This window comes from Geotrypetes seraphini, chromosome 12 (assembly GCF_902459505.1).
Source record: "Geotrypetes seraphini chromosome 12, aGeoSer1.1, whole genome shotgun sequence".
Taxonomy (NCBI): Eukaryota; Metazoa; Chordata; class Amphibia; order Gymnophiona; family Dermophiidae; genus Geotrypetes; species Geotrypetes seraphini.
This window is the reverse complement of record NC_047095.1, coordinates 111,881,224-111,907,319: the sequence shown is the minus strand read 5'-3', so window position 1 is coordinate 111,907,319 and position 26,096 is coordinate 111,881,224. Positions and strand designations below refer to the sequence as shown.

General features: G+C 42.9%; 1 protein-coding gene across 2 annotated transcripts in view; it reads left to right on the top strand.

Annotated features, from left to right (window-relative positions):
• Positions 1 to 26,096, top strand: part of CAMSAP3 (calmodulin regulated spectrin associated protein family member 3) — a 198,659-nt gene that overhangs the window by 108,315 nt on the left and 64,248 nt on the right. The window contains exon 5 of one of the 2 annotated variants that reach the window (XM_033916157.1): positions 15,777 to 15,824. The exons of the other annotated variant lie outside the window; for it this stretch is intronic. Within the exon in view, the coding sequence (XP_033772048.1) occupies positions 15,777 to 15,824 (48 nt within the window). The remainder of the gene's footprint in view (positions 1 to 15,776; positions 15,825 to 26,096) is intronic. 2 annotated transcript variants of the gene reach the window in all.

The following is a 26,096-nucleotide window of genomic DNA, read 5'->3' as shown; positions in this document are numbered from 1 at the left end:
TCATTATGAACTGTTCATACCCCAAAATCAACTCAATACATTCCAACACATCTACAATGACCTTCTGGAAGCTAGAAAGTTTATGCCACGTTCTATCTTTGATGCCTCTGTCACCTCAAGAGCATCAGCCCTATCCATTGCAAAGAGGAGGCAAGCATGGCTCTGAGTGTCAGACCTCAATGCCAATATCCAAGAGCATTTGGATAATATTCCATGCCTGGGAAATGAATTATTTGGAGAAAAAATTGAGGAAGGGGAATGGACTTTGAATAAGCTAAGTCTATTATTTATATATTTATATAAAATAATTGAAATAAGTAAATACTTGGGAAATAGTACTTGGAATCATGAAGAATCCCACTACCTGTATCTATTGATAAGGGTGGATATCTGAATTCCTAAGATGTACTGCTGTAAAGAAACTGGACTAAGAAATAATTTATAAAGCATTGATATATTATCTAGCGCTATTATATTATCTAAGTTGGAGTGAACTGTTTTGGTGTAAAGAGTGGTTAAGCCGCTTTTCAAAAACCCCTCGCTGAACCCCCACCTGCCCGTCCAACTATCACCCCGTCTTCCTTCTTCCATTTCTATCCAAGCTACTTGAGCATGCTGTTTTCAGTCACTGCCTGACTTCCTTTCATCTCGACAGATTCTTGAGTCTCTACAACCAGGCTTTCGCCCCCAACACTATGCAGTGACCTGTTCATGGCCAGATCTAAGGGCCTTTACTCGATCCTCTTCCTTCTTCACCGGTCTGCTGTCTTTGACACTGTTAATCACAACGTACTCCTTGATACACTGTCCTTGCTTGAATTCCACAAATCTGTCCCCTCCTGGTTTGCTTCCTATCTCTCTCATCGCACCTTTAGTTTATGTGTTGGTGGATCATCTTCTGCTGCTATTCTGCTAGCGGTTGGTGTACCACAGGGTTCTGTCTTAGGATCTCTTCTTTTCTCTCTCTACACCTCTTTCCTCGTTACCCTGATCTCCTCCCATGGCTTCCAGCATCACCTATATGCTGATGACTCCAAGATCTACCCTTCTACCCACGAAATTTCACCAAAAGTCCAAGAAAGAGCCTACTTGTTTGTCTGACATTGCTGCCTGGATTTCCTGCTGTCATCTGAAACTAAACATGTCCAAGACTGAACTGCTCCTCTTTTCTCCTAAACCCTCTGCTCTTCTCCCTCCATTCTCTGTCTATGTAAATAATACTGTCATTGTTCCAGTATCCTCTTCTCGAAACCTCGGAGTCTTCCATGATTTCGACCTCTGTTTTCTACTCACATCCAACAAACTGATAAGGCCTGTCTCTTCTATCCCTACAACATCTCTAAACTTTGCCCTTTCCTCTCTGAGCACACTACCCAGACCCTTGTCCACACTCTTGTAACTTCACACCTAGATTACTGGAATCTACTTCTAACTGGTCTCTCGTAGTGCCACCTCTCCTCGTGCAAAACTCTATTGCACAACTCTTCTACCAACTTCGCTACACTCATGTCACCCCTCTCGTTGAATCACTTCACTGGCTCCCTATCCACCTTAGCATACAGTTCAAGCTCCTATTGTTGACCTACAAGTGTGTTCATTCTGCTGCCCCTCAATATCTCTCCTCTCTTCTCTTTCCTTATATACCTCCCAGAGAACTTCGTTCCTCGGATCAGCTGCTCTTAACTGTACCCTTCTCTTCCACTGCCAATTCCAGTCTTCATTCCTTTCATCTAGCTGCCTCATATACCTGGAATAAACTACCTGAATTTGTCTGCCACGTCCCTTCCTTTCCCTTGTTTAAAAGCAGACTGAGAACATATCTCTTTGATATAGTCTTCAAACTATAACTCCATTCCCCTCTGCCCACCAACCTAGCCAGCAATTAACCTTTCCACTTAACTGTATCTGTGGCATCCTAAACTGTATCCTTGGCATCCTGTTTGTTTGTCTTGTATGTTTAGATTATAAACTTATTCGAGCAGGGACTGTCTTCTTCGTGACTGTACAGCTTTGTATACATCTGATAGCACTATAGAAATAATTAATAGTAGTTTAAGTGGACTCGCTTCACAGTCTGGTGCAATCTCAACTCATTGGATCTAATAACTTGTTGTCTTCCATCAGTTCTGGACTACCTCCTGCATCTATATACCAGACTCGGAGGAGCTCATGAGTGGGGAACAGGCAGAAAAATTGGAGCACATAGAGGTAAGTAAGGAGGATGTCCTGAAACAGATAGACAGGTTAAAATGCGGCAAATCACCGGGCCCGGACGGGATCCACCCAAGGGTTCTGAAGGAACTAAGACAAGAAATAGCGGGCACAATCCAGCATGTTTGCAACCTATCCTTGAAAACTGGAGAGGTACCAGAGGACTGGAAATTGGCAAATGTCACACCTATCTTCAAGAAGGGATCGAGGGGTGACCCCGGAAACTACAGGCCGGTGAGCCTGACTTCAATTATAGGGAAGATGGTGGAAGCTATGATCAAGGATGGTATTTGCGAGCATATCGAGAGATATGGCCTACTGAGAACAAGCCAGCACGGATTCTGTAAAGGAAGGTCATGCCTAACGAATCTTCAGTACTTCTTTGAGGGAATAAGCAGTAGGGTGGACAATGGGGAACCCATAGACATCATTTACCTTGATTTTCAAAAGGCTTTCGACAAGGTACCACATGAAAGGCTGCTTAGGAAACTGTGGAACCACGGGGTGGGAGGGGATGTGCACAGATGGATCAAGCACTGGTTGTCGGGTAGACTGCAGAGGGTCGGAGTAAAGGGCCAATATTCTGAATGGCGGGGAGTCACGAGCGGTGTGCCACAGGGATCGGTGCTGGGGCCGTTACTCTTCAACATATTTATCAATGACCTGGAAAAGGAGGCAAAGTACGAGGTTATAAAATTTGCAGACGATACCAAACTGTGCGGCAGAGTTAGGTCCAGGGAGGAGTGTGAGGACCTGCAAAGGGACCTGGACAAGCTGGAAGACTGGGCAAACAAATGGCAAATGCGCTTTAACGTGGAAAAATGCAAGGTCATGCATATAGGGAAAAAGAACCCGTTGTTCAACTACAAATTGGGGGGGGCATTGTTGGGAGACAGCAGACTCGAGAGAGACTTGGGTGTACTGGTGGATGCATCACTGAAGCCATCTGCACAGTGCGCAGCAGCCTCAAAAAAAGCCAACAGGATGCTGGGCATCATAAAGAGGGGCATAACAGCCAGGACGCGGGAAGTCATCATGCCATTGTATCGAGCGATGGTGCGTCCACATCTGGAATACTGTGTTCAGTATTGGTCGCCGCACCTCAAGAAGGACATGGCGGTACTTGAGAGAGTCCAAAGGAGAGCAACGAAATTGATAAGAGGGCTGGAACACTGCCCATACGCCGAGAGGTTGGATAGGCTGGGGCTCTTCTCTCTGGAAAAAAGGAGGCTCAGGGGAGATATGATAGAGACCTTCAAGATCATGAGGGGCATAGAGAGGGTGGATAGGGACAGATTCTTCAGACTGAGGGGGACAACAAGTACGAGGGGGCATTCGGAGAAACTGAAGGGAGATAGGTTCAAAACAAATGCGAGGAAGTTTTTCTTCACCCAAAGGGTCGTGGACACTTGGAATGCGCTACCGGAGGAAGTGATCAGGCAGAGTACGGTGCAGGGATTCAAACAGGGTTTGGACGGATTCCTGAGGGATAAAGGGATCATGGGATACTGAGAGAAGTTCTGGGATGTAATACAAGTATAGAAAACTAAACAGGTAATAAGTATAGTATAGAAAGCCAAGCAGGTCGTGCATGTGCAAGGCCGGAGGGTTAGGACTTCGATGGGTAATTAGGACTTAAATGAGAAACCAGGATGGCAAGGGGGCCCCTTCTGGTGATTCAGACAGGTCGTGACCTGTTGGGCCGCCGCGGGAGCGGACTGCTGGGCAGGATGGACCTATGGTCTGACCCGGCGGAGGCACTGCTTATGTTCTTATCTCTCTAACTCTGGTCTCAAGCCTCCTCCAGTTCCTTGGGATCTTAATGTTATGCTTTCCACTCTGATGAAACCTCTGTTTGAATCTCTCTTCACTTAATCGCTCAAGTTTCTAACTTGGAAAGTGGTCTTCCTAATCTACAGCACATCTGCACGCCGAGTCAGTGAACTTCAAGCACTTGTACTACATTCTATCCCTTATACAACATTCTACCACGATAGGGTGGTTCTTCGCGCTTGTCTGAAGTTCCTTCTCAAAGTCTTTTTGGAATTTTCATCTGAACCAGTCTGTAGTTCTCCCCGTCTTCTTTCCAAGTCCACATTCTCACCCTGGTGACGTTGCACTCCACACATTGAACTGTAAATGTGCTCTTGCTTATTATTTGGTTTGGACCAAACCTCACAGAACTTTCACTCGGCTGTTCCTCTCATTCGATCCTAACAGACTTGGAGCGCCTGTCGACTTGGAGCTCCATCTCCTTTTGCTATGCTCGGACTGGGTTGTCGCTGGAAGGTTGTGTCACTGCACATAAAGTAAGGTCAATGGCAACTTCAGTAGCCCATCTATGTTCCATTCCTATCGAGGATATCTATAAAGCAGCCACCTGATCCTCAATTCATACATTCACATCCCACTATTGTTTACGAATCTGGAGAAGGGATAGTCGGTTCGGCCAAGTAGTTCTACAGAATTTATTTTTCATTTAGATACCAACTTCCCTTCAACCCTTTTGATTTCAACAGGCTCACAATCATGATCCTGGCAGCTAAGGAGTCCCACCTCTGCAAATATGCTGCCTCTTGTCCTAGGATAAAGCACAGTTACTTACATGTAACAAGTCTTATCCGGGGACAGCAGGTGGATATTCGCCAACCCTCCCACATCCCCTAGTTGACTTCTTAGCTCTTTTTACTGAACAGATGGTCCTGCGAGCTGACGTTGGGCAGGAAGGCACAAGTGCATGCGCGGTACGAGCGGTCTCTAGCCTCTCTTCGTTCTTTTAAAGTGACACTCCACTTTTGCACTGTCCATAACGGGCTCTGTGGATGTCATCACCCACTTGTGAGAATATCTGCCTGCGGTCCCCGGATAACACCTGTTTACAGGTAAGTAAATGTGCTTTAATTCACAAAGTAACCATTTAAATTTGATGTCTTTCTATGCAAAAGCAGGAAATGTTCATGAAAATACTCTAACTGTTCTCTTGTCTTTGCCTCTGTGTAGAAGTCTCGAGTTCCATGTCTGTTGCTGCTAGGCTGGATTATTTTCATGCTCCTTATTTTCCTCCTCTGTCTCTCCCTCTTCTTCCTATTGTGCTTTTATGCTGTCTCACGGGCAGTGCCCCACACGCTGGTATTGGAAGCTGGTTCCTGTAAGTGGGTTTTATTTGTCTCTTGCTGCATTATTTGCCCTAAACGGGTTCCTAGAGGTTGAGATTAATCCTGATGAGGCTATACTTAAATTTACATGGTCTGCTTAAACCCTGTTTTTAGATGCTTAAAACAGAAACTTCTAGATAACATGTTATTTGGTTAATATATGTATTAAAGCTGTGGAGAGAAGGATGCTGGGATTGGGGCACTGTCAGTCTTTGGTAATAGACCCACTAATACCTTCTTTTCTAGACTTTTCCTCTTTGCCTTCTACTAGTTAATTCTATGACCGATATCCCTAGTTCAGGATCATTTGTTGTTCCTGTTTCCGACCTGCCAAGTCTCCTCCAATCAGTAGACCGTTTCCTGCACTCCCACTGAGCATGCAAAAACTCTACTCAGCCGGAATGGCCTGGTAATTGCCACTTTCTCTGGTGCAGTATAGCAGGCAGCCTAGTCCATTCCACCTTCCCCCCCTTCCCTCCCCCCCCCCTTCTATTGATAGCAAGAGGAACATTAAGGAGAGATTTCCAGCTGTCACAGGGTCAGTCTTGCAATAAAAGCTGTAAAATCTCACAGCTCTTTAACACAAGAATAGTTCTTGGCAATAAGAGGCAGCATCAAGTCTTCTGCTGCAAATACAGAATGAGACTGCATACTGGTGCTACCATGAGAAATCAGCTCACAGATCTGGAGAAAAATCTCTCTAATGAATTGAAAGTTGGGGAGGGGGGAGAATACAAGAAAGAGAAGCCACTAAGGAAGAAGAAGCCTCTATAGGGAATGAAGGAGGATGGAGAAATGCAAGGAATAGGCCAGGGAGAATGGAGACAGGAGCATCTCTTGAAGAAGTTCCTCTGGTCCTAGCGGGTTGAGAGGGAGGTGAGAATGGGGGAAAGAGCATTGAGTGGATGGGTAAGTGAGTGGTAACAGAGGGAATGAAACATCTCTTGTGGGCAAAGACAGAACAGATTGGTAAAAAAAAATAAAAATAAAGATATGGGAGAGCATGGGAGGTGGTAACAGAGGGAAGAAAACATCTCTTGGACGGCAAAGAAAGAATAGATTGGTTAAAAAAGATATGAGAGAGCTGGGGAAGGTGTAAAAGTGAGAGATGAGATGTAAAAAGAAGAACTGGAAGGGGAAAATTAGCCTAATTTTGAGTGAAGAAGCAGAGAAAATTCAGAGGAGAAAAAAAAGCTGAAAGGGAAGATCATTGTTATATGTAGAGAAAGAAGGGAAAAAGACGAGAAGAGACAGATGAAATAGAAAGGTGACACTGAAAAAAATAATTTAAAGGAGAACCACACAAGAAAAGTGAGAGAGAAACTGGAACCAACCTGGTTAGAAAAATATAATGTCAAGATGACAAAGGAGGAAAATAATTTTATTGAGTTTTTAGAAACTGAAATGTGTTGGCTTTGGGGAAAAGTGTATCTTTCTAATTTTTTTTTGTTTGTTTTTTGTAGTGTACAGAAGGAAAAGCGCTTTTCTGTTTCTCTTTTACTGGTACCGCACTGCTTTTACAGTCTGGCTTTCTGTTTTTGTCTTCCTGTTTTTCTAGTTTATGGTCTTTTATTCTGTATTAGGTGAGGGTCTGCCAGTGTTCTGCGTATGTGTCTGAGGTGAAGTGTTCTGCTAGTATGTAGTTTTAGGGATTTGTAACAGTCTAGCTTTAGGGTCTTGTGTAATATTTGCAGTGCTTATCGTAAGACAGGGAAAGTCAGTGGTAGGGAAATTAAATTAAGATGAGTTGTGAAAAGAGAAAGAAGAGTACAGGAAATGGTTACCTATTGTCACTAGTGTGAATAAAGTATTTAACTGAATAACTATGGGCTGAAGGTGGAGCCAGCAGGCAGAATAGGGTGGGATTGAGGATGTGCACAGAAACCTTCTTCTCAAAAATTGCTACCTCTTGGCATCTGTCCTATTTCCCAGATAGGCACTGTTGTAAATTTTGGTGGGAACAATGGATTTGAAACTTGCCCCCCTTCTGGTTAAACGAAATGATTGTTCCATTTTAATGGGGTATACAGTCCTAACCTGTAACTTCTGCTATCCAGAGTCCAGGTCCAAATTTAGGCATAGACAACGGAAGCAGTTTTCTGGTATCACATTTTGAAGGGCAGCATCTGATCCTGATAACTTTGTTGCATGAAAGAACGGGGTTGGATAAATACATGCAGGCCGGAGGAGGGGGAAGGGCCGGAGAAAGCAGAGCACAAAAAAAAGATAATGTTGGGTATCGCAGGCTTTCTCTCTGGTATCCAAGAACACCTCATTCACCAAAACCTATGCTCTGGAGTTCTTATAAGATCTGTTCCAGGATGGAGCCTCTAAAACCAAAATTCCTTAACACGCTATGTATTATCCCATAACACTATGTCAAATACCTTCTCGAGATCAAAGCTCACTGCCTACATAACCTGAGTATATTGCTTCTACAGCTGTTGGCAATTGCCATACATTAGCGACGAAGCCCATTTGATGGTCATACACTAGCCTAGAAACTACGACTGCCAACTTAGTGGTCAAAACCTTGATATAAATTTTAATGTCTACATTAAGCAACAATATAGGTCTATATGAGCTCTCTTGTTTATGAATTTTGTCCTCCTTGAGGATGCCAGCAATCAAGGCACTGTTCAATGATGCTCTGTTGCATCTTCAAATATAGCCACCAAAGGGTCTCCTAATGCTTTGTAAAATTCTTACCGGGGCCTGATGGTCTCCTGGTAGATGTTATTCAACATCTGGTTTATAGCACCCGATATAATCTCTGGCGAGATAAGTGAATTTAAAGTTTCCAGTTTTCCAGAATGAGCTGTAGTAAAACCAGATCCTTCAAGAAGACTTTGCCAGTTCTAAGGGTTGAGTTTGTAAATCTGAGCATTAATTGCTGAAAGATCCACATTATGTCGGTTACTTGCAGTTCTGAGCCCTCCTTCCTTCTGCGTTATGGTGATTTTAAATTTCATACCTTATTCTGTGTGCAAAAGCCTGGCAAGATACCTACGTATCTTATTACCATATCTAAAAAAAATTTTCTCCTTAAGACTGCTTATGTGGTTTCCCCAAAACAGTCCAGGCTCAATAACGTTGCATATTTGCATCTGCAAACTACTGCCATTTCTCCTGAAGAAATTTCTGGAAAAAAATCATCATCTGTCAACCCTCTGGGCATGTACCACAAAACCATACATTCCTTGTGCTCTAGGGTTTAAAGTCAGGGTGATCCATTATGTGATCTGTGATCTCACTGTCAGTATCTTGCTCAATGTCTACCATCTGTACCTTGCTAAATCAGCTTTCTGATACAAGGGTGTAGTTGAGACTACTGTGGATGTAGTACATAAGAACATAAGCAGTGCCTCCGCCGGGTCAGACCATAGGTCCATCATGCCCAGCAGTCCGCTCCCGCGGCGGCCCAAACAGATCACCTGTCTGAATCACCAGAAGGGGCCCCCTTGCCACCCTGGTTTCCCATTGAAGTCCTATCTTCCCATCGAAGTCCTAACCCTCCGGTTTTGCACATGCACGACCTGGACCCTGGACCCTGGAAACATGAGTATACAGTTTCTCTCCCAGGTAGAGCAGTATCCATCAGCTCCAGTCCTGGAAAAAGGAGGTGGTCAGCCCAGGGAGTTTGCCTCAGGGCCCTATTCAGTTGACCATCTTTGTCTAAATCAGGAGCTGCCACATTAAGTTACTGAAGATTATTATTCTGCTCTCTGTTATCACTATAAGGTGGTCTTTATCTGCTATCATGTTTCTATGTTTCTATTAGGGAGAGGAGAAGATAATGGATGCTGCGGATGGGCCATCTGACCTTTTATCTGCCATCATGTTTCTATGTGTAATAATATTGGAAAGAATTCTAGTTCATAGCAATTGGATATATAAACAGTAGCTCTCCATAAAAAGTCTCTCGCATGATCCAATGACCGTGATTATACTGTCATACTTTTCTGTCCACAAATGGAATAGCTATATAAATAAGAATGGCTACTCCAGCTCATCTTTTCGCAGGTGCTGATAAATGATAGCACCTATCTACTCATTGGTCTCCCATAATTTTGCAGAATTTGTTTCCTAAAATTCAAACGCTATGACAATACTTTATGCAGAAAAGAACTTGTGAAACTGCTTCCACCGGACCACTGCCGACACAGCTAGTGTCGGGGTAGATCCAATTATAACAGCTCAAACATTCTCATTTGAGCTGTTATAATCGGACCTCTATTCTGATGCAGGACTCAAAACACTGGCCGTATTGGAAGTGGTGGAAGCGGTTTCACAAGCTAAGTTCTTTTCTGCATAAAGTATTGTCGTGGTCGTAGAATTTTAGGAAAAAATTCTGCAAAATTATGGGAGACCAATGATGAAATTGGTGACTATGAGTTAGCTTGGTTCAAGCACGCAATATATACATGAAAATATATTAATAGCGAAAGAACCTCTTCGGGAACTCCTCTCAAAGTCAAATTCATATATATCGTATCTAGATTGGAAAAGTATAGCACAAAAGCGCAAGAAGACATGAAGAGGAGCAAGTGGCAAAAGCAGACGAAACATCAGCCCTCTGTAGAATTTTGGTTAATCGCTCATGTGAAGAGCTCGGAACCTAAAAGGAAAAACGAGGGTTTATCATTTGACGTGTTGATTCTTGCTTTTTTTTCTGGGTGGATTGGAGCCTGCCTCTACCATATGGAACATAATGCTACTTTGGTGGTAAGGATGATGCAAAGTGACGATCCAAAGATATGTCCTCTGTATCTCACCAGTCAATAGACTTCAATACTTGAAGAGCAGCCTCTCTCATTATCGCAATCCAAAAGGGAAAGTCCATCTATATCTCACTTGTTCAGTTCTGAGCTGAGGTTTGCAGTGGTGATGCAATGTAATGGGGGATACATCCCCAAAAATAGCTCTCATAGTAATTTGCTCTTGCTTTCTCGCAACTGCAAATATCACTTCCTTTAGCCTGTTGAAAACCTGTAAGATTTGCGCATGCAGGACCCAGGGCTTTTTGGGCCCTTTCTATTTTTATATTCTGTGGGGATATTTCTACCTGTGCCTGAGCCAACAAATAGGAAGAGTCTCTGTCTTGGTACTCGGGACTGTCCAATATGCCACAGATCCTTAAATTGATCCTTCTGCTCCATATCCAAGTTATGTTATATTATGTTTATTATCATTTGTTATACCGCATCACCATATTACAGACCTCAGGGGTTTACATTCTGAATTATATTAAATAATAATAATGAGAACTTAAAGAGCAGACAATATTGAATTCAGATTAAAAGAGCAGAATAGGAGGAGAATAAGAGCAGAAAGAGAATCGGAGCGTAGGGAGAAAATACATAGATAAATAAAAATATTAATAAGATTTTCTCATCAACTGGACAGATCCATCAATAAATAATAGCCAAAAACAAGTATAACAAGAAGAAAGAAAAATAACGGGGAGTAATTTAAAATCTATAGAAAACATAAAAAAGAGTGGAATTGTCCTAATCTGACTGATGACCACAAACTATTGTAAAAATGCCCTTTTACTCATCCAGTGTTCAAATGACTTTATTCATTCATCCAACAACAACTCAATGGCTCGACATGTACATGTTTTGGCCGAAGTTATAACGGATAGTGTCTTGAATACATGCATAGGCTCTGACAATGCTACGGTACTGTGACCTTCTGAACCCCCTGCCCTTTCTGACAGCAGCAAACCAAGTAAGAACAATCTGTCAGAAAGGGCAGGGGGTTCAGAAGGTCACAGTACCATAGCATTGTCATGAGAGCCTATGCATGTATTCAAGACACTATCCGTTATAACTTAGTAGATTCTCAAGACTCCTGAAGCAGGCCTGTTGGGCCGAAGCATGGACATGTCAAGTCATTGAGTTGTTGGATGAATGAATAAAGTCATTTGAACATTGGATGAGTCATTTAAAATCTGTCATTAAGGCAGCTTGGTCTCCACAGCAGGACAACTTCTGCAATCCGGACGGCAACAAAGGAGAAATTGTCAACATTAAAGTTGGTTAAACTGTGAGGAAGTATGGCACACAGAAAACTCTCTTATCTGTCCCAGATAGGGATCATAATCTGTGCTAAGGTGCCTGTAGAACAGTGGTCTCAAACTCAAACCCTTTGCAGGACTACATTTTGGATTTGCAGGTACTTGGAGGGCCTCAGAAAAAAATAGTTAACATCTTATTAAAGAAATGACAATTTTGCATGAGGTAAAACTCTTCATAGTTTATAAACCTTTCCTTTTGGCTAAGTCTTAATAATAATATTGTCACTTATAGCTAAAGAGACATGATCAAGAAACTGTGTTTTATTTTACTTTTGTGATTATGATAAACACATTGAGGGCCTCAAAATAGTACCTGGCGGGCAGCATATGGCTCCCGGGCCGCGAGTTTGAGACCACTGCTGTAGAATAATAATAATGATCTGAAAATTTAATAAAACTTTTTGAACTTGAAAACTTTGAACGAAAGAAAGAAAAAGACAATATTAAGTTCGAATTAAAAGGAAATAAATTTTTAAAAAAAGGAAAAATAAATAAGCAGTAGCAATAATAATAACAAAAACAAATGTAAGAAGTAAGATAAATAAATAACGGGGATTAGTTAGAAGTCAGTCAGTATGGCAGCTCAACCATCAAAGCAGTATAACCTCTGCGAGCAGATCTTCACAAGGTGGGAACAGGAGCAGCGGATCACAGAAGCAAAAGTCAGCTGACTGCCAGTGACAAGTTCTGTAGTTAATTCTATATTTGATATACCAACCATCAGCAAGTATCTGGTCGGTTTACAGAATGAAATTACAAAGTTAAAATTAAAATATAGTTCTAAAAAGAAAAGGCCATTTACTAAATATTACATAATTGACTGACGAGACTTGAACGGGGTTTGATACATAAGGTAAAAAAAATTGAAAAGGACGGGAAAAAGGGGATGGAAAGAAACAAAAGGGGGGGGGGAGGGTCTTTCTTAAAAGCGGTTCACTTTCATCGTTGATCTGGAGAGGGTTGGTAGGAGTGTTCTTATCTCATATTAGATATGCGTCCCGGAATAAGAATGTGTTGAGTTTGCTCTTAAATTTGTCGAGGGATACTTCTGATTGAATGTCAGGTGGGAGAGAATTCCAGAGTGTAGGTGCCGTAGCGGAAAAAATTGTATTGCGAGTGTAGAAGAGCTCCTTAATTGGGGGAATAGTCAGCAAATTTTGGTTTGTGGATCTTAAGGCTCGTGGACTGGATTAAGGGATAAGATATTTATCTAAGAAGGATGGACAATGGGTGAGTTTAATTTTGAAGGCGAGTAAGAGTATCTTGTATGTCGTTAGATGTGTTACCGGTAACCAATAAGCTTCACAGAGTAGAGGGTTGTGACGTGGTCGTATTTGCTTGCCTTATATATGATCCTCAAGTTTATCAAAGAGCGCTTCCTGCAGTTGTGCCTGTTCACAATTGTTTTTTCTCAAGTGAGGTAATTTCTCTCCTTGTTTATTCCACCTCCTCTGTTTGGTTCCCTAACTCTGCAATATTGCATTTAAGATCTGTTCTCCTCCATATGTGGGGGACACATCATCCCTGCCCTTTTGGAGATGGTCAACCAGCGTTCCTGTTGGTATATGACCACCATGTTTTTTGCTCCATGATGTGTCTGGGCAAATTCCTGCAAGTCTGTTGGCTTCTTTTTTTTTACTCATCCCCACTCCTGCTGATGACTAGGTTAAAAATATTCCAGCAGAAAAGACTAATATTACAGTTCGAGACAGTTGATGAATGTGGATTCCCCTGAGTCAGTGAAGAACTATGAGCTTTAAGCAGCCATTTGGCTCAGTGATGTCACTTTGTTCCCAAAATCTATTTTTTTAATCTCCGATGTGTTGTTACCACCTCCTCTGGCAATGAGTATTAGTATTGAGTGAAAAAATATTTTTTCCTACTTCATTTTAAATGTATTTATCATGTAGCTTCCTGGAGTGTCATCTAGCCTTTGTACTTTTTGAAAGGGTAAACAATCGATTCTACTGTAGTTTCTTTTCTGGGATCTAAATCTCATATGCTTTAAAATTGAGCAACGGCCTTTCTTGCATAAGAATCTGTTTCAAATGCTACAGTATCTTTTGATTTCTACACATGGGTCTTCCCCTCTGAGTACTGGCTGAGTTTACTGGACTTGCCAACTGTACACTCTGCTGTCTCTACCCTTAACAGCAGCAGGATCCTATCATCTTTACCCCCCCAAAAGGGTGTAGACTGCAGGGGTGTCCAACCTAGAGGTCTACATGGGAACGGGGATCGTGGGAATACCGCAGATCCCGCGGGGGTCCCGTGGGAATCCCCCTTAACCCACGGGGACCCCCCTCTGGCCCACAGGACTCCCATGGGGATGGAAGGCTTTGGAAGCAGGGTTCGTCCATATAATATAATGGACACGTCAGCCTTAGTAAAAGAGGGGGTTTATAAGTTAATTACCTGAACAGAAAACAAAAAAAGGGTTCCACCAAAGAGATTCCACAAGGAAAACAGCAGCGCAAGCACAAAAGAAACTGAAATTGATGATCCTGTCAGAAGTAATTGCTGCTTTTTATGGAGACGGGCGGGGATGGAGGTAATTCCTTGCGGGGATGGGTAGGGACGGAGAGGATCCTGACGGGGATGGGCGGGGATGGATTGGATTTCTGTCCCCATGCAACTCTCTAGTCCAACCTTTTTGCTTTCCTGGGCCACATTGGCCCAAAAAAATGTTTCTGGGGTTGCGCAAACACTGCAGCAAGAAAGAGGAGGGAGCCGGCAAGGCGGTAAAAACCCGGGGGCAGCAGAGGAAAACACTGCATCGCCCTCGACCGGGGCCGCACAAAATACTTCACAGGGCTGCAGGTTGGACACCCCTGAAGGGTTCGGTGGATTTGGCAGATTCTTATAAATCTTTTCTATATACCTGCAACCACTTAGAGCAAAAGCTGAATATCAGAAGAGAGTTAAGGAAAAAAAACAGGCACAACAGAGCAAAGATGCCAAGGGGGGAGATTCTGACCCTACTTCCCAATCCAGATCATGCTTTGCCCCATTCTACCCATTCTCTGCACCCACTTTCCTCTTCTGCTAGCTGTGGAATCATAACAGCTTTAAATTTCACATCTGATGCTCCCCGTCTGTGAGGTTTGAAGCTGTTTGATCTGGTGCAGGCAGAATAAAATAGTGACTCCTGACTCCCCCGTGTTCCATGGGAGATACCTGACTGTGGACAGAGAAGGCATTCCAAAATGGGGACTTCCCGCTTAATGTGGGAGACTTGGCAGGTCTATAAAGAGTTCTCTACGCACAGAATCTGAACATTCCATACTAAAGCTCTCTCCCTCCCCCCCCCCCCCCCCCCTGGCTACACTCATAATAGAAACCCTGTACTGTATTTTTGGATCTTAAGTCTAGCCATTTGGTGTTGCCCTCAGTTATGACACTAATGCCCTCTCCCCCATTAACTCCATTCCTAGAGCTGTGAAAGTCACTGTCACAGTATCCCTAGCTGCCTCGGAGGTTGTGGAAGGCCCAATTTTAATTTCAGATTGGAGACCTACAATATATGAGCATTCATAGCACTTCACCAAGCTACTGGGGCAGCTATACAGAGGAGGAACCTAGTCTGGGCCATGTGATCAGTTTTATTTTAAATATATTTCATCCCACTAATATAAAACAGAGTGCATCATTTGGAGTGCATCTTTTGGAGTTTGATTTTAGGTGGGAAGGAATATGGTATTATAGTGCTTGATTTTTGAAGTGTAGTTGTTTGCATAATTTCGGAAGAGTAGTGAATTCTTCCTCTCCAGAGTTTATCTAGAATTGGTAGTACCACTGTAACTATCTAGCATTTCTCCTCTATTAAGTTTATTATTTCCTTAAACAAAACCACTGCAGGGGTGAGAGGGTGTTATGTCCAGGAAGGGGTGAGGCGGTTGTGGATATGGCTCAGGCTATTTCTGGGGTGGTAAAAGGGAGCTTCGTTAGGATTGAAGAGGGAGTTCCCTGGCCTGCAGTAGAAGGTTAATATCCCAGCCTGCTCATTTTGAAGGAGGGATCTTGGGAAAAGAAGATTTAGGGGGAAGGAGATGGGCTTTAAATTGGGGGGAAGGATCCCCAACCTGCATCTTATTTGTTGAAGGCCCTAGGACATTGTCGGAACGCTGCTTACTTTCTGAGCGGCTAATTCCATAGCAGCATGCAAGGATCATATGAAAATACTCTGCCTGCTGTCTTTCTTGTCTGTTCTTTTCTCGCTGTTATCTACCCCCCCTCTTGCTCTATTTTTCTTTTTCTCTTTCCCCTTTGGCAGCTCAATTTGATACATTTATGCTTTCTCTTTCTCTTTCTTTTGCTCTTGCACGCAGCATGCCATCGCTTTTTGCTTGAAGGAGTCTGGGAATAAGCCTCCCGTGGTAATGTATCACTTGCCTGATTTGTAGAACAGACAAAAAGTGTACACACCTGTCTTTTTTTTTTTTTTTTTTTTGACATTTCAGCCTCTCTTTTGTTTCTAGTTTTTCCACTTGAAATTTGTGTTCAGCATACCAAAAAGACCACTGTGGACATAGAAGGGAGGGGGAAACAGACACCCAACTTTGTAGAATGCAGTAACATTAAGGTTAATGATTTATTTAATTTTTAATTGCCTTTATGAAAAGATTCAACCAATTCATCATAAAACTTAACAATTTTGTTAACGGCATAGCAGTAGTAAAAAGACCAAATATAAACAAGTACGAGGGGTGATTGAAAAAAATAATGAGACGGGTTTTTTTTTTAAATTCAGAATCGGATGACACCACAGGATCTGAACAATTTTCTTTTTCAAAGTGGTGTCCTTTGCATTCAATACATTTTTGGCAGCATTTTCAAAACAACTCAGACATGCAGTAGACTATGTTGTAATAAGATATGATGTAAAATATCTTCACTTATGGTATTCCGGAACAATAACCAATAAATGTCAAAACTCCATGCAAAATTCCGGATTAATTTTCTATATATAAATATCTTTCGGCCTCAGCCCCACCACTCCACCGCTAATATAAGTTTGTAGCGTGAAGAATTATGTAGACCTTCATCGTTGGCCATATGTTAATTTATTTTTCCTTTATTTAAATACCATTAAATAGCCTTTCATAAGTTAAATTCTGATTGTATTAAAGATTAAAACTTTAACCTTTTTTTCAGCCACTTATCTTAACAGCTGATATGACCCGGGAGGGATTGACCCGATATGTTTTGCACTAGTGTGCTTTTAAAATATATATATATATATATATATATATTTATATTTAGTATAATCCAACTACTGTGGTCGATACTGTCATCCGACAGTTAAGCAAACAAGATGGCGCCGGCGTCTTTTTTTTTTTTTTTTTTTTCTTTTTAAATACATTCTTTACAGCTGATATTCCCTGCATTCTATTGGGTAAGAACTAGCCAATCAACGATGCCCACTCTATTTCTGCATTCAAGCCCCTCGGTTCAAAGGTATCAAGTTTGTAAATATACTGTTGGTCTTTATCATTAAAAATTTTCTCTACATTACCACCCTCCCACCCTTGCTCTTTAATACAATAAGAATTTACCGTATTTGCCGGCGTATAAGACGACTTTTCAGTACCTTAAAATCCTCCCCAAAGTCGGGGGTCGTCTTATACGCCGGGTACTGTTTACATGCAGTGGCGTACCAAGGGGGGGGCGTGCGCCCCGGGTGCCAGCCCTAAGGGGGTGCTCCCGGCCTTGCCGTTCAGTCCCCCCCCCACCCCCGAAGGACCGCTCGCCCCACTGACCTTCCTGCACCACCTGTGAAGCAGCCCGCAGCAGGATCGCGAAGTCAGCGTCAGCGATCCCTGCGCTGCTTCCTGCGCCGCGATCCCGCCCCTCCTCTGACGTCAGAGGAGGGGGCGGGACCGTGGCGCAGGAAGCAGCGCAGGGATCGCTGACGCTGACTTCGCGATCCTGCTGCGGCTGCTTCATAGGTGGTGCGGGGAGGCCAGGGGGGCGAGCGGTCCTTCGGGGTGGGTCGGGGCATCAGGCCTTCAGGGTGGGGCGGGCGGGCAGGCAGGCAGGCTTTCAAGGGGGAGGGGGGGACAGGCAGGCAGGCAGGCCTTCAAGGGGGGACAGGCCTTCAAGGGGGGAAAGGCAGGCAGGCAGGCCTTCAAGGGGGGGACAGGCCTATAAGGGGGGGACAGGCCTACAAGGGGGAGGACAGGCCTTCGGGGGGTGCAGACCTTCAAGGGGGGGACAGGCAGGCAGAAGGTTGTGCAGAAGGTGTGCGGAAGAAGGGGTAGTCTTATACGGCGAGTATATAACAAACTCTATATTTTAACTGTAAAAGTTGGGGGGTCGTCTTATACGCCCAGTCGTCTTATACGCCGGCAAATACGGTAACTTATGAAAGGCAATTTAATGGTATTTAAATAAAGAAAAAATGAAAAATAAATTAACATATGGCCGACGATGGTCACGTTACAAATTTATATTAACGGTAGACTATATTTTGTGACATCACTTTTAGCACTGCAGCTGTGAAGTGCTTCCACCACCGAAATACTGCAGCGCAGCTAATTGTTTCACTGCCGTATGCTTGCCGTACCATTTCAAGAGTTTCATTACCGCTCTTTCCAAGTTTATCAAAAAAAATTCGATTGCACACCTCTGGCGTACTTTCACAGATTAATCTTCCTCATCTGCCAGGATAAAATGTATGAAGTTCTTCCTCTCGCCATGACCCAACAATGAAGATTATAGCAGGCCAACTGCAGGTTCAGAAACGTTGATTATATGAGCTTCACAAAAACCAGCCACATCGTCTTCTTGGAAAGAAAAACATAGGCAGCCTCGTTACTTTTCAGTCAGCCCTCGTACAGTGAGCGGGGTAAACTCAAAATCAGCAAATTGAAACTTAATAATAGGACTACCGTGGAAGAGTTTCAAAAATATACGAGGTACTTCTAACGGCACTGAAATTCAAATGAGAACTAAAGAGTACAATGTCAGCATAATACTTATGAAACAACTAGTAAGCACACATCAGAACTTTATCCTGAAAGAGACTTAAGTATCTAAGCAGGGCTGTGGAGTCGGTAGATAAATGTTCCGACTCAAGACTCCTCAGTTTTTTGTACTTCTGACTCCGACTCCGGTAAACAAACGACCCCGCACGTGAAACAAGATCTTTATCCGCGTAAAAAGATGTTGTGCGTATGGTGGGAGAGCTTGGTTGGATGAATTTTTCGAGTCTACACCAGGTGATTTCTACCAACGAGGTATTGAAAATCTTGTTGAACGTTGGAAATACATTTATAAGTATTGGTGCTCCGAATTGTGCGTTGCGTGCCATATAATGAAGCACGTGTTCGTTTTGCGGTTACGTGAGGCACTGCATGCATTGGTCTTTATTCTTACAGTAGAGAAGTCATTAATTATAACTTTTTGTGAATTGGGACATTTTAAACTTGCTTTTTTTTAATTCCAATCTAAATTGAGTCGGAGTCGGTGCATTGTTTGGCAACTCCGACTCCGACTACAGGTACCCGAAATTTCCTCCGACTCCTCGACTCCGACTCCACAGCACTGTATCTAAGGATCACTCATAAAACACACACACATTTTAGTATTAAAGGTGCCAACCTCAAAGAGGCATTCAAAGCAGCAGTACTAGCAAGACAAACTTTAGGGCTTCCCCTCCTCCCTGTTTTTTAACTATTTTATTCCAGGAAAAGATGATATTTTTCAACAGTTTTTGAAAACCGAGCTTACTTAGTTGCTGCATTTATTATGGCCTAAGTCAGGGGTAAGCAATTCCGGTCCTCGAGAGCCAGAGCCAGGTCAGGTTTTCAGGATATCCATAATGGATATGCATGAGATGGATCTGCATGCACTGCCTCCTTGAGATGCAAATCTATCTCGTGCATATTTATTGAGGATATCCTGAAAACCTGACCTGGCTCCGGCTCTCGAGGACCGGAATTGCCTACCCCTGGTCTAAGTAAATTGGAGACCTGTGTGAGTAGTGAACATTAGAACCCAATGTGGTAGGATTGCTCTGATATGTGTAAAATCTAGGAATACTTCACCCTCGGCTAATGAAGAAAACTTTGCTGCAGCCTGCTTTGGGGATGGATTTCCCAGGGCAAATTGTCCCTGAAAGGGCAAACCTAGGAAGGTCATCTCTTTCTAATCTAATCTGTAATTTGTGTGTCACGCTATACCTATAGCAAGAAATGGAGAACACTTTTTGATCAATGCGGAAATCTAAGAAGGATATTGCTATGTAACTATGCAGGGCATAAATTACATTTAAGACATTACATTAGACAATACATTTTAAACATTACTGAAATCTAAGGAGACAATACAATTCAGGGTTGCGCAAAAGTCAATTAAGACCTTACGAATACTTAAGTCAAAGATCACTGGTCTGAGAAGTAACTAAGGGATTGAGGTTTTTGAGAAGTTTATAAAGCTGTGGGTGGGCTGATAAATAATGTGAGGAAATTGGGTGGGTTTGAATTTTGTATTAAGTGGATAGTGACATATTAATTTTTATTGTTGGAGTTGTGAGGTGTTCATTTTTTAGGCCCCGATTCACTAAAGTCGGTGATCGTGGCTAAACCTGTTTTTTCACAGGTTTAGCCACGATCGCTGCTAACCGACCCGATTCACAAAACGGCCCACAGAAAAAAGGGGGGGCTCATGGATAAATAAACCATACCGCTTTCCTAATGTTTTCTAATTCAAACTAATGATGTAAACATGTTAATGACAACTTCCTCAATGTTAACAATTTTCTAAGAACTATCAGCTATCCCACATTTCAATCAATCCCAAGTACTGCATCAAGTAGGAGGCTGATTTATCATATAGATCAGTGGTTTTCAACCCTGTCCTGGGGACCCCCCAGCCAGTCGGGTTTTCAAGATATCCCTAACGAATATGCATGAGAGAGATTTGCATACCTGCCATTATATGCAAATCTCTCTCATGCATATTCGTTAGGGATATCTTGAAAACCCGACTGACTGGAGGGTCCCCAGGACAGGGTTGAGAACCACTGCTATAGACCAAAAGGATTCAGTTCATAGGACCTCCTATAACTTATATGTTATTCCAAGTCTACATCCTGTGTGATCATTGTAATATAATCATTTATATCACAACCTCCGTCCCATCCCTTAAATCAACAAAATTGCTCAATTGGTTTGGCCATGTGCCTTGTGTTTCAAAAATGAGAGCGAGAGAACAGCAACACTTATCTCGTATGGGTAGATTACCATACCCAATGCTGGTTGGGTGTTCTATTTGAAAACCAGCGTTGGATATGGTAATCTGCCCGTACACGATCAGTGTCGCTGGTCTCTCTCTCGTCCTTGAAACAAAAGGCACACACTGCCTCCATTATATGCTAATTTCTTTCATGCCTATTCATTGTGGGTGTCCTGAAAACCTGACTGGCAAGGGGGGTACTCCAGGCCCGAGTTGGGAGACGCTAGTTTAGTGTAGCCTGACCGCTGACATAAAACGTAGACACCAGCTGCAGATTGTGTTTGCTCTGAATAACTACATGGTTAGATTTATCCTATCCTGTTCTTTCTGTTCTGGGTTTTGAGATAGAGGCATGTAGGTTTGGAAGAAAAAAATCATTTTGAACTGGTTTAGCTGGTCACATATTTCCTGACGGGCAGGTTCTCAGATAGAATCTATCCTGAAGTTCTCAGATGTGTATCTTTGGTATAACACCCAAGCTTTTTAATTATCAGTATGCTCAGAGCTGAAGATTGTTTGGGGACAGGCATATATCATGTATCTGGGGTAGAGAATGACATGGGGACAAATATTTTTCCCCCCCCCCCCGCGTGAACTCATTTTCCCGCCCCATCCCTGCCCCATTCACGCAAGCTCCATCCTCATCTGCACAAGCCCTGAAACATTTTAAAATCGTACGTGTTTGAGGTATGTGCGGTTAAGGATGAGACGGGGAAATTGAATTCCTGCGGGAACGGGAACAAATTTGTCCTGTGTCATTTTCTAATCTGGGGAATGGTGGTAATTATGCTAAAGTCCTTTTTTTTTTTTTTTTTTTCTATATAAATTCCTTTTAAATTTTAGACCTTATGTCTTGATAACTTTCTGGTACATCAGTTCTGTTTTTCCGATAGGAGGTGGGTTGCTATTTTAACCCTTTCAGGACCATAAGGATCGTAGGCCAATTTTTGTGGTTTTGACGACATTTTTATGGTAAAAAGGGCTTGCAGGTGCCAAAAAATTGATTTTTTTTGTGAAATATCATTATTTTTTTTTTTTTTTAAATCACACTTCTGGCTTACGGACAGTGTGGCAAGTGAATCTTCTCGTCAATCTGGCAACGACGCTAATGAATGAATGTCGGAACCAGTTTGTTTACATAAAGGCAGTATCCTATGGAATCCGTACATATCAAATTTAGAACTGTAGACTATCCCAATCAAAATTTATAGGATTTTAAAGTTATGGGACAAATATGTCCCTTGGTCGTGAAAGGGTTAACCATAGTCAGAAAGGGCGGGACAGGGATAATCTGCTCTCTTAGAGCAAATTCTAGCTAGAAAGTTTCAACAAGCCATTTATATAATAATTCCTGGATCCAGCAAAGTTGTTAATCCAGTAAATTCAAAACATCACGCTGTGTGGCACAGTAAATCGCACAGATTAGGCAGCAGTTGGCTTTGTTCTCTCTTGGCATTTTAAGCCTGGGACTGTAGCCGTCTTTATATCTCAGGCTTTCTCTCCGATTTACAGAACAGAGCAGTCCAGTCATGAAATGCGGCAAATAAATCCCACGTAGCAAACGAGTTTTCTTCTCTTTCCATCAGCAGTGGCGAGCATATCAGAGCAATTTTTCTATTAGAACAAGTCTCGGCGTTCTATATATTTGATTCAGACCACAAAAGAACAGACCGTCCGTTAAATTAACTGCTGCCTAAAGAGGGAGAATTGTATGGCTGCAGGCTGAAATCACGACATTGGGAATAAAACCCAATGATGATTCTTTTTAGCTAGTACTGCTGCTTTAATGTGTTGTGAATCCCAGGAAAGCGGTGGGGGTTTTTTTCCCCCCTAGTCTAAACATGCGAGGTACACTTAGAATGGTTGATGCATGATGCGTGCCGAGAGATGCAGCCTCCTAACATCCTCATTGGTCTCCTGGGCGGGGTATAAGGGCAGGATCAGAATGGGACGATTCAGAATGGCCGTTTCAGTGCAACCAGTTCAGCATAGCTCTTTCATCGTGGCTTTTCATCCTGGCGAGATAAGGGTTGGTTGCACTTCCATTTCAGTGCAAGGTCGATGTGACTATTGAAGCTCAAGAAGGACATGGCAGTTCTTGAGAGAGTCCAAAGGAGGGCAACGAAACTGGTAAGAGGGCTGGAAAACTGCCCATATGCTGAGAGGCTGGATAAACTGGGGCTCGTCTCTCTGGAAAAGAGGAGGCTCAGGGGGGATATGATAGAGACCTTCAAAATTCTTAGGGGCATAGAGAGGGTGGACAGGGACAGGTTCTTCAGACTAAAAGGGACGACAGGTACGAGGGGGTACTCAGAGAAACTGAAGGGAGATAGGTTCAAATCAAATGCAAGGAAGTTTTTCTTCACCCAAAGGGTCGTGGACAAATGGAATGCGCTCCCGGAGGAAGTGATCCGGCAGAGTACAGTACAGGGATTCAAACAGGGATTGGACAGATTCCTGAGGGAAAAGGGGATCGTGGGGTACTGAGGGAGGTGCTGGGGTGTTGCATAAGTATAGACAGCTCACCAAGTCGTGCAGGTGCAAGGCCGGAGGGTTAGGACATTGATGGGAAGATAGGACTTCGATGAGAAACCTAGGGGGCAAGGGGGCCCCTTCTGGTGATTCAGGCAGGTCATGACCTGTTGGGCCGCCGCGGGGGCGGACTGCTGGGCGGGATGGACCTCTGGTCTGACCCGGCAGAGGCACTGCTTATGTTCTTATGTTCTTATGAAGCGTTTGAGATACAAAGTGAGCATTATTGATGCGATTTGTTATTGCGATTTAAGTGCTGTCCGACTCATTGAAGCAACCTGTTGCTCGCTGCGACAGTTTTGCTCCTTTTAAGTGTCAACAATGGCTTCGGTGGAGAGGGTAAAGGTACTGTAAATGATGTCTCAGCTGTTCCCTCCTCTCCCCCCCCCAAGTCAGTGCCTGATTTCATTGGGATGATGTAAACCACGGCACTGTCGCATTCAATCCAGTCACCGATTGTATTGGGGAGGGGGGGGGCGGAGCCCCCTCATCAAATATACTAGGCCCAGCATTCAAAACAAGAGGTAAATTGGTTGCTGTGACTGTTGGCAGATTTCACTCATTTATGTGTTTAACGATGGCTTCGATGGGGATAGCAAAGGTGCTGTAAATTATGTCTCGGCCTAGCCCCTCCCCCCAGTCACGAGTGCCCAATTGATCCAGTCACTGAATATATGGGGGCGGGGGGCGGTGGTCGGCGCAACCCCAGTCATCAGATGTACTAGGCTCCGTTCATCAATATCTGGCATTCTAAGTAAGAGGTAAATAGGCCAACGGTAAGAACATAAGAATTGCCGCTGCTGGGTCAGACCAGTGGTCCATCCGGCCCAGCAGTCCGCTCACGCAGCGGCCCTCTGGTCAAAGGGGACTAGCCCTACCAACGTACCACTGAAAGGGCCATGCTGAACTGGCTGCACCGGACGGTCCTAGATGTGGTCAGATTGGAGGTGTTTGGGAAGCGGACACAATAGGCAGGGAAAAAGTGAAGTTTTCAGTAAAATGTGGGGGGTTACAAGCCCCCCACAATGCCCCCACAACGCGGCGCGATCTGTATTAAGTAAAGTGGTGGGGTTCCCCCCCCACGCCCCCCTGTCGGAGCCCCTAAAAACAGTAATTTTCTTCCTCGTGCGCCTCCGCGCTGCGCTCAATTGTCTGCACGCGCCTTTGTCCCGGCGCGTTTTTGACCTGACGCCCAACATTTACAAGTTCCTCAGCCATTCTAGGAACAGCTGGGCTTGGACCATACATCCCCTTTCACGAACGCTCTTGTGTGATATTGTCCCATATAGGAAATAGTTTGATTTCTCTTGTGGAGCAATTCAATCCATTCCATTTCTTACATTGAACTTTCTCGTTCTCATCTAATTAGAGAAAAGCTTTATGCTATGCTTTTTCAATTCAACGTACAAAATACCGGGTGCTGGATGTGTTTGAAGATATTAAAAGTAATTCTGTACAGTAATAGGGATCCTAGCTCCTAGAATATACTCCTCTGTCTTGATCGCAGTTGTTTGTCGGTCTGGAGCAGAGGTCTTCCATTAATTATAATAATAATCAGTTTATATACCGCAAGGCCGTAAAGTTCTATGTGGTTTACAATAGTTTAACCCCCCCCCATAAAAGAAGTTGAATAGAACCTCTGTCCTAGAGAATGTCCAAGTAAACTGGAAATCCCGATAGCATGTATACAGTAAAACCTTGGATTGCAAGTAACTTGGTTAGCAAGTGTTTTGCAATACAAGCAAAATATTTGATTAAATTTTAACTTGATATACAAGCAATGTCTTGTAATACAAGTACATATCACAACTGAGACGATGGTTCTTCTCTCTCTGACGCTGCGAGAGTGTAGTGACTGTTCTAAACGAGCGAGGTCTTGCGATACAAGTACGTATAGTATTTTGTATTAAAGATTTTGGGTTGTGGAACGAATCGTCTGAGTTTTCATTGTTTCCTATGGGGAAATTCGCTTTGATATACGAGTGCTTTGGATTATAAGCATGCTTCTGGAACGAATTATGCTCGCAAACCAAGGTTTGACTGTATTTGTTAGGGGAATGTGGTATATAGAGAGGATCCCTAAAAGGCAAGAGGATAGAAACCAATGCAACTTTTTTTTTTTTTTATGGGGATAGTAAGAGGTACTGAGTACCAGCACCTTTTCCATTGCTTGATAAAGAAAAAAAAACATGACCCGTGGTCCCCAAGTATTAATACGAGTTCAGGTTCTGAACACTTAGTTGCAGGCGACCTGGCTACTGTGGAGAGTGGGTTCTTCATTAAAGTTTCAAGTTTAATATTTATTTGATTAATCGCCTTGTCTATATTCAAGGCGATTTACACATGGATAAAAGTTACAGAATAAAAGAAATTTTAAAATAATTAAAAACTGACCAGACACAGACGATAACTTGACAAACTGGAAACGAAAGGAAGGTAGGGGAAGAAGTTACAATATAATTAAGCAGAGTGGGAAGCCAAAAATGGAAAACACAAAAGGATAGGATGAAAAATAGTTAAATGTATTATGTGAAGAGAAAAGACAGTTAGGTCCAAAAATTTGTTGAATATTAATTAAAAGAAACCAATGGTATTAGGTTACAAAAGCATCGTTAAATAAGAAAGTTTTCAGTTTATTTTTAAATTTGTCTAGATTGATTTCTTCACGTAAATAGATGGGGAGAGAATTCCAAGTTTGGGGAGCTATGACTGAAAAGATATACTGACGGCGCGTATTTATTATTTTTAACGAGGGAATCATTAGTAAGTGCTGTTGGTCTGATCTTAGGGTTCTATTGGAGGAATAAGGAATTATAATTTAATCACTACACTCCTGAAGAATGGCCTGATTTTAAGTACCAGCACTTTTTTTTTTTTGC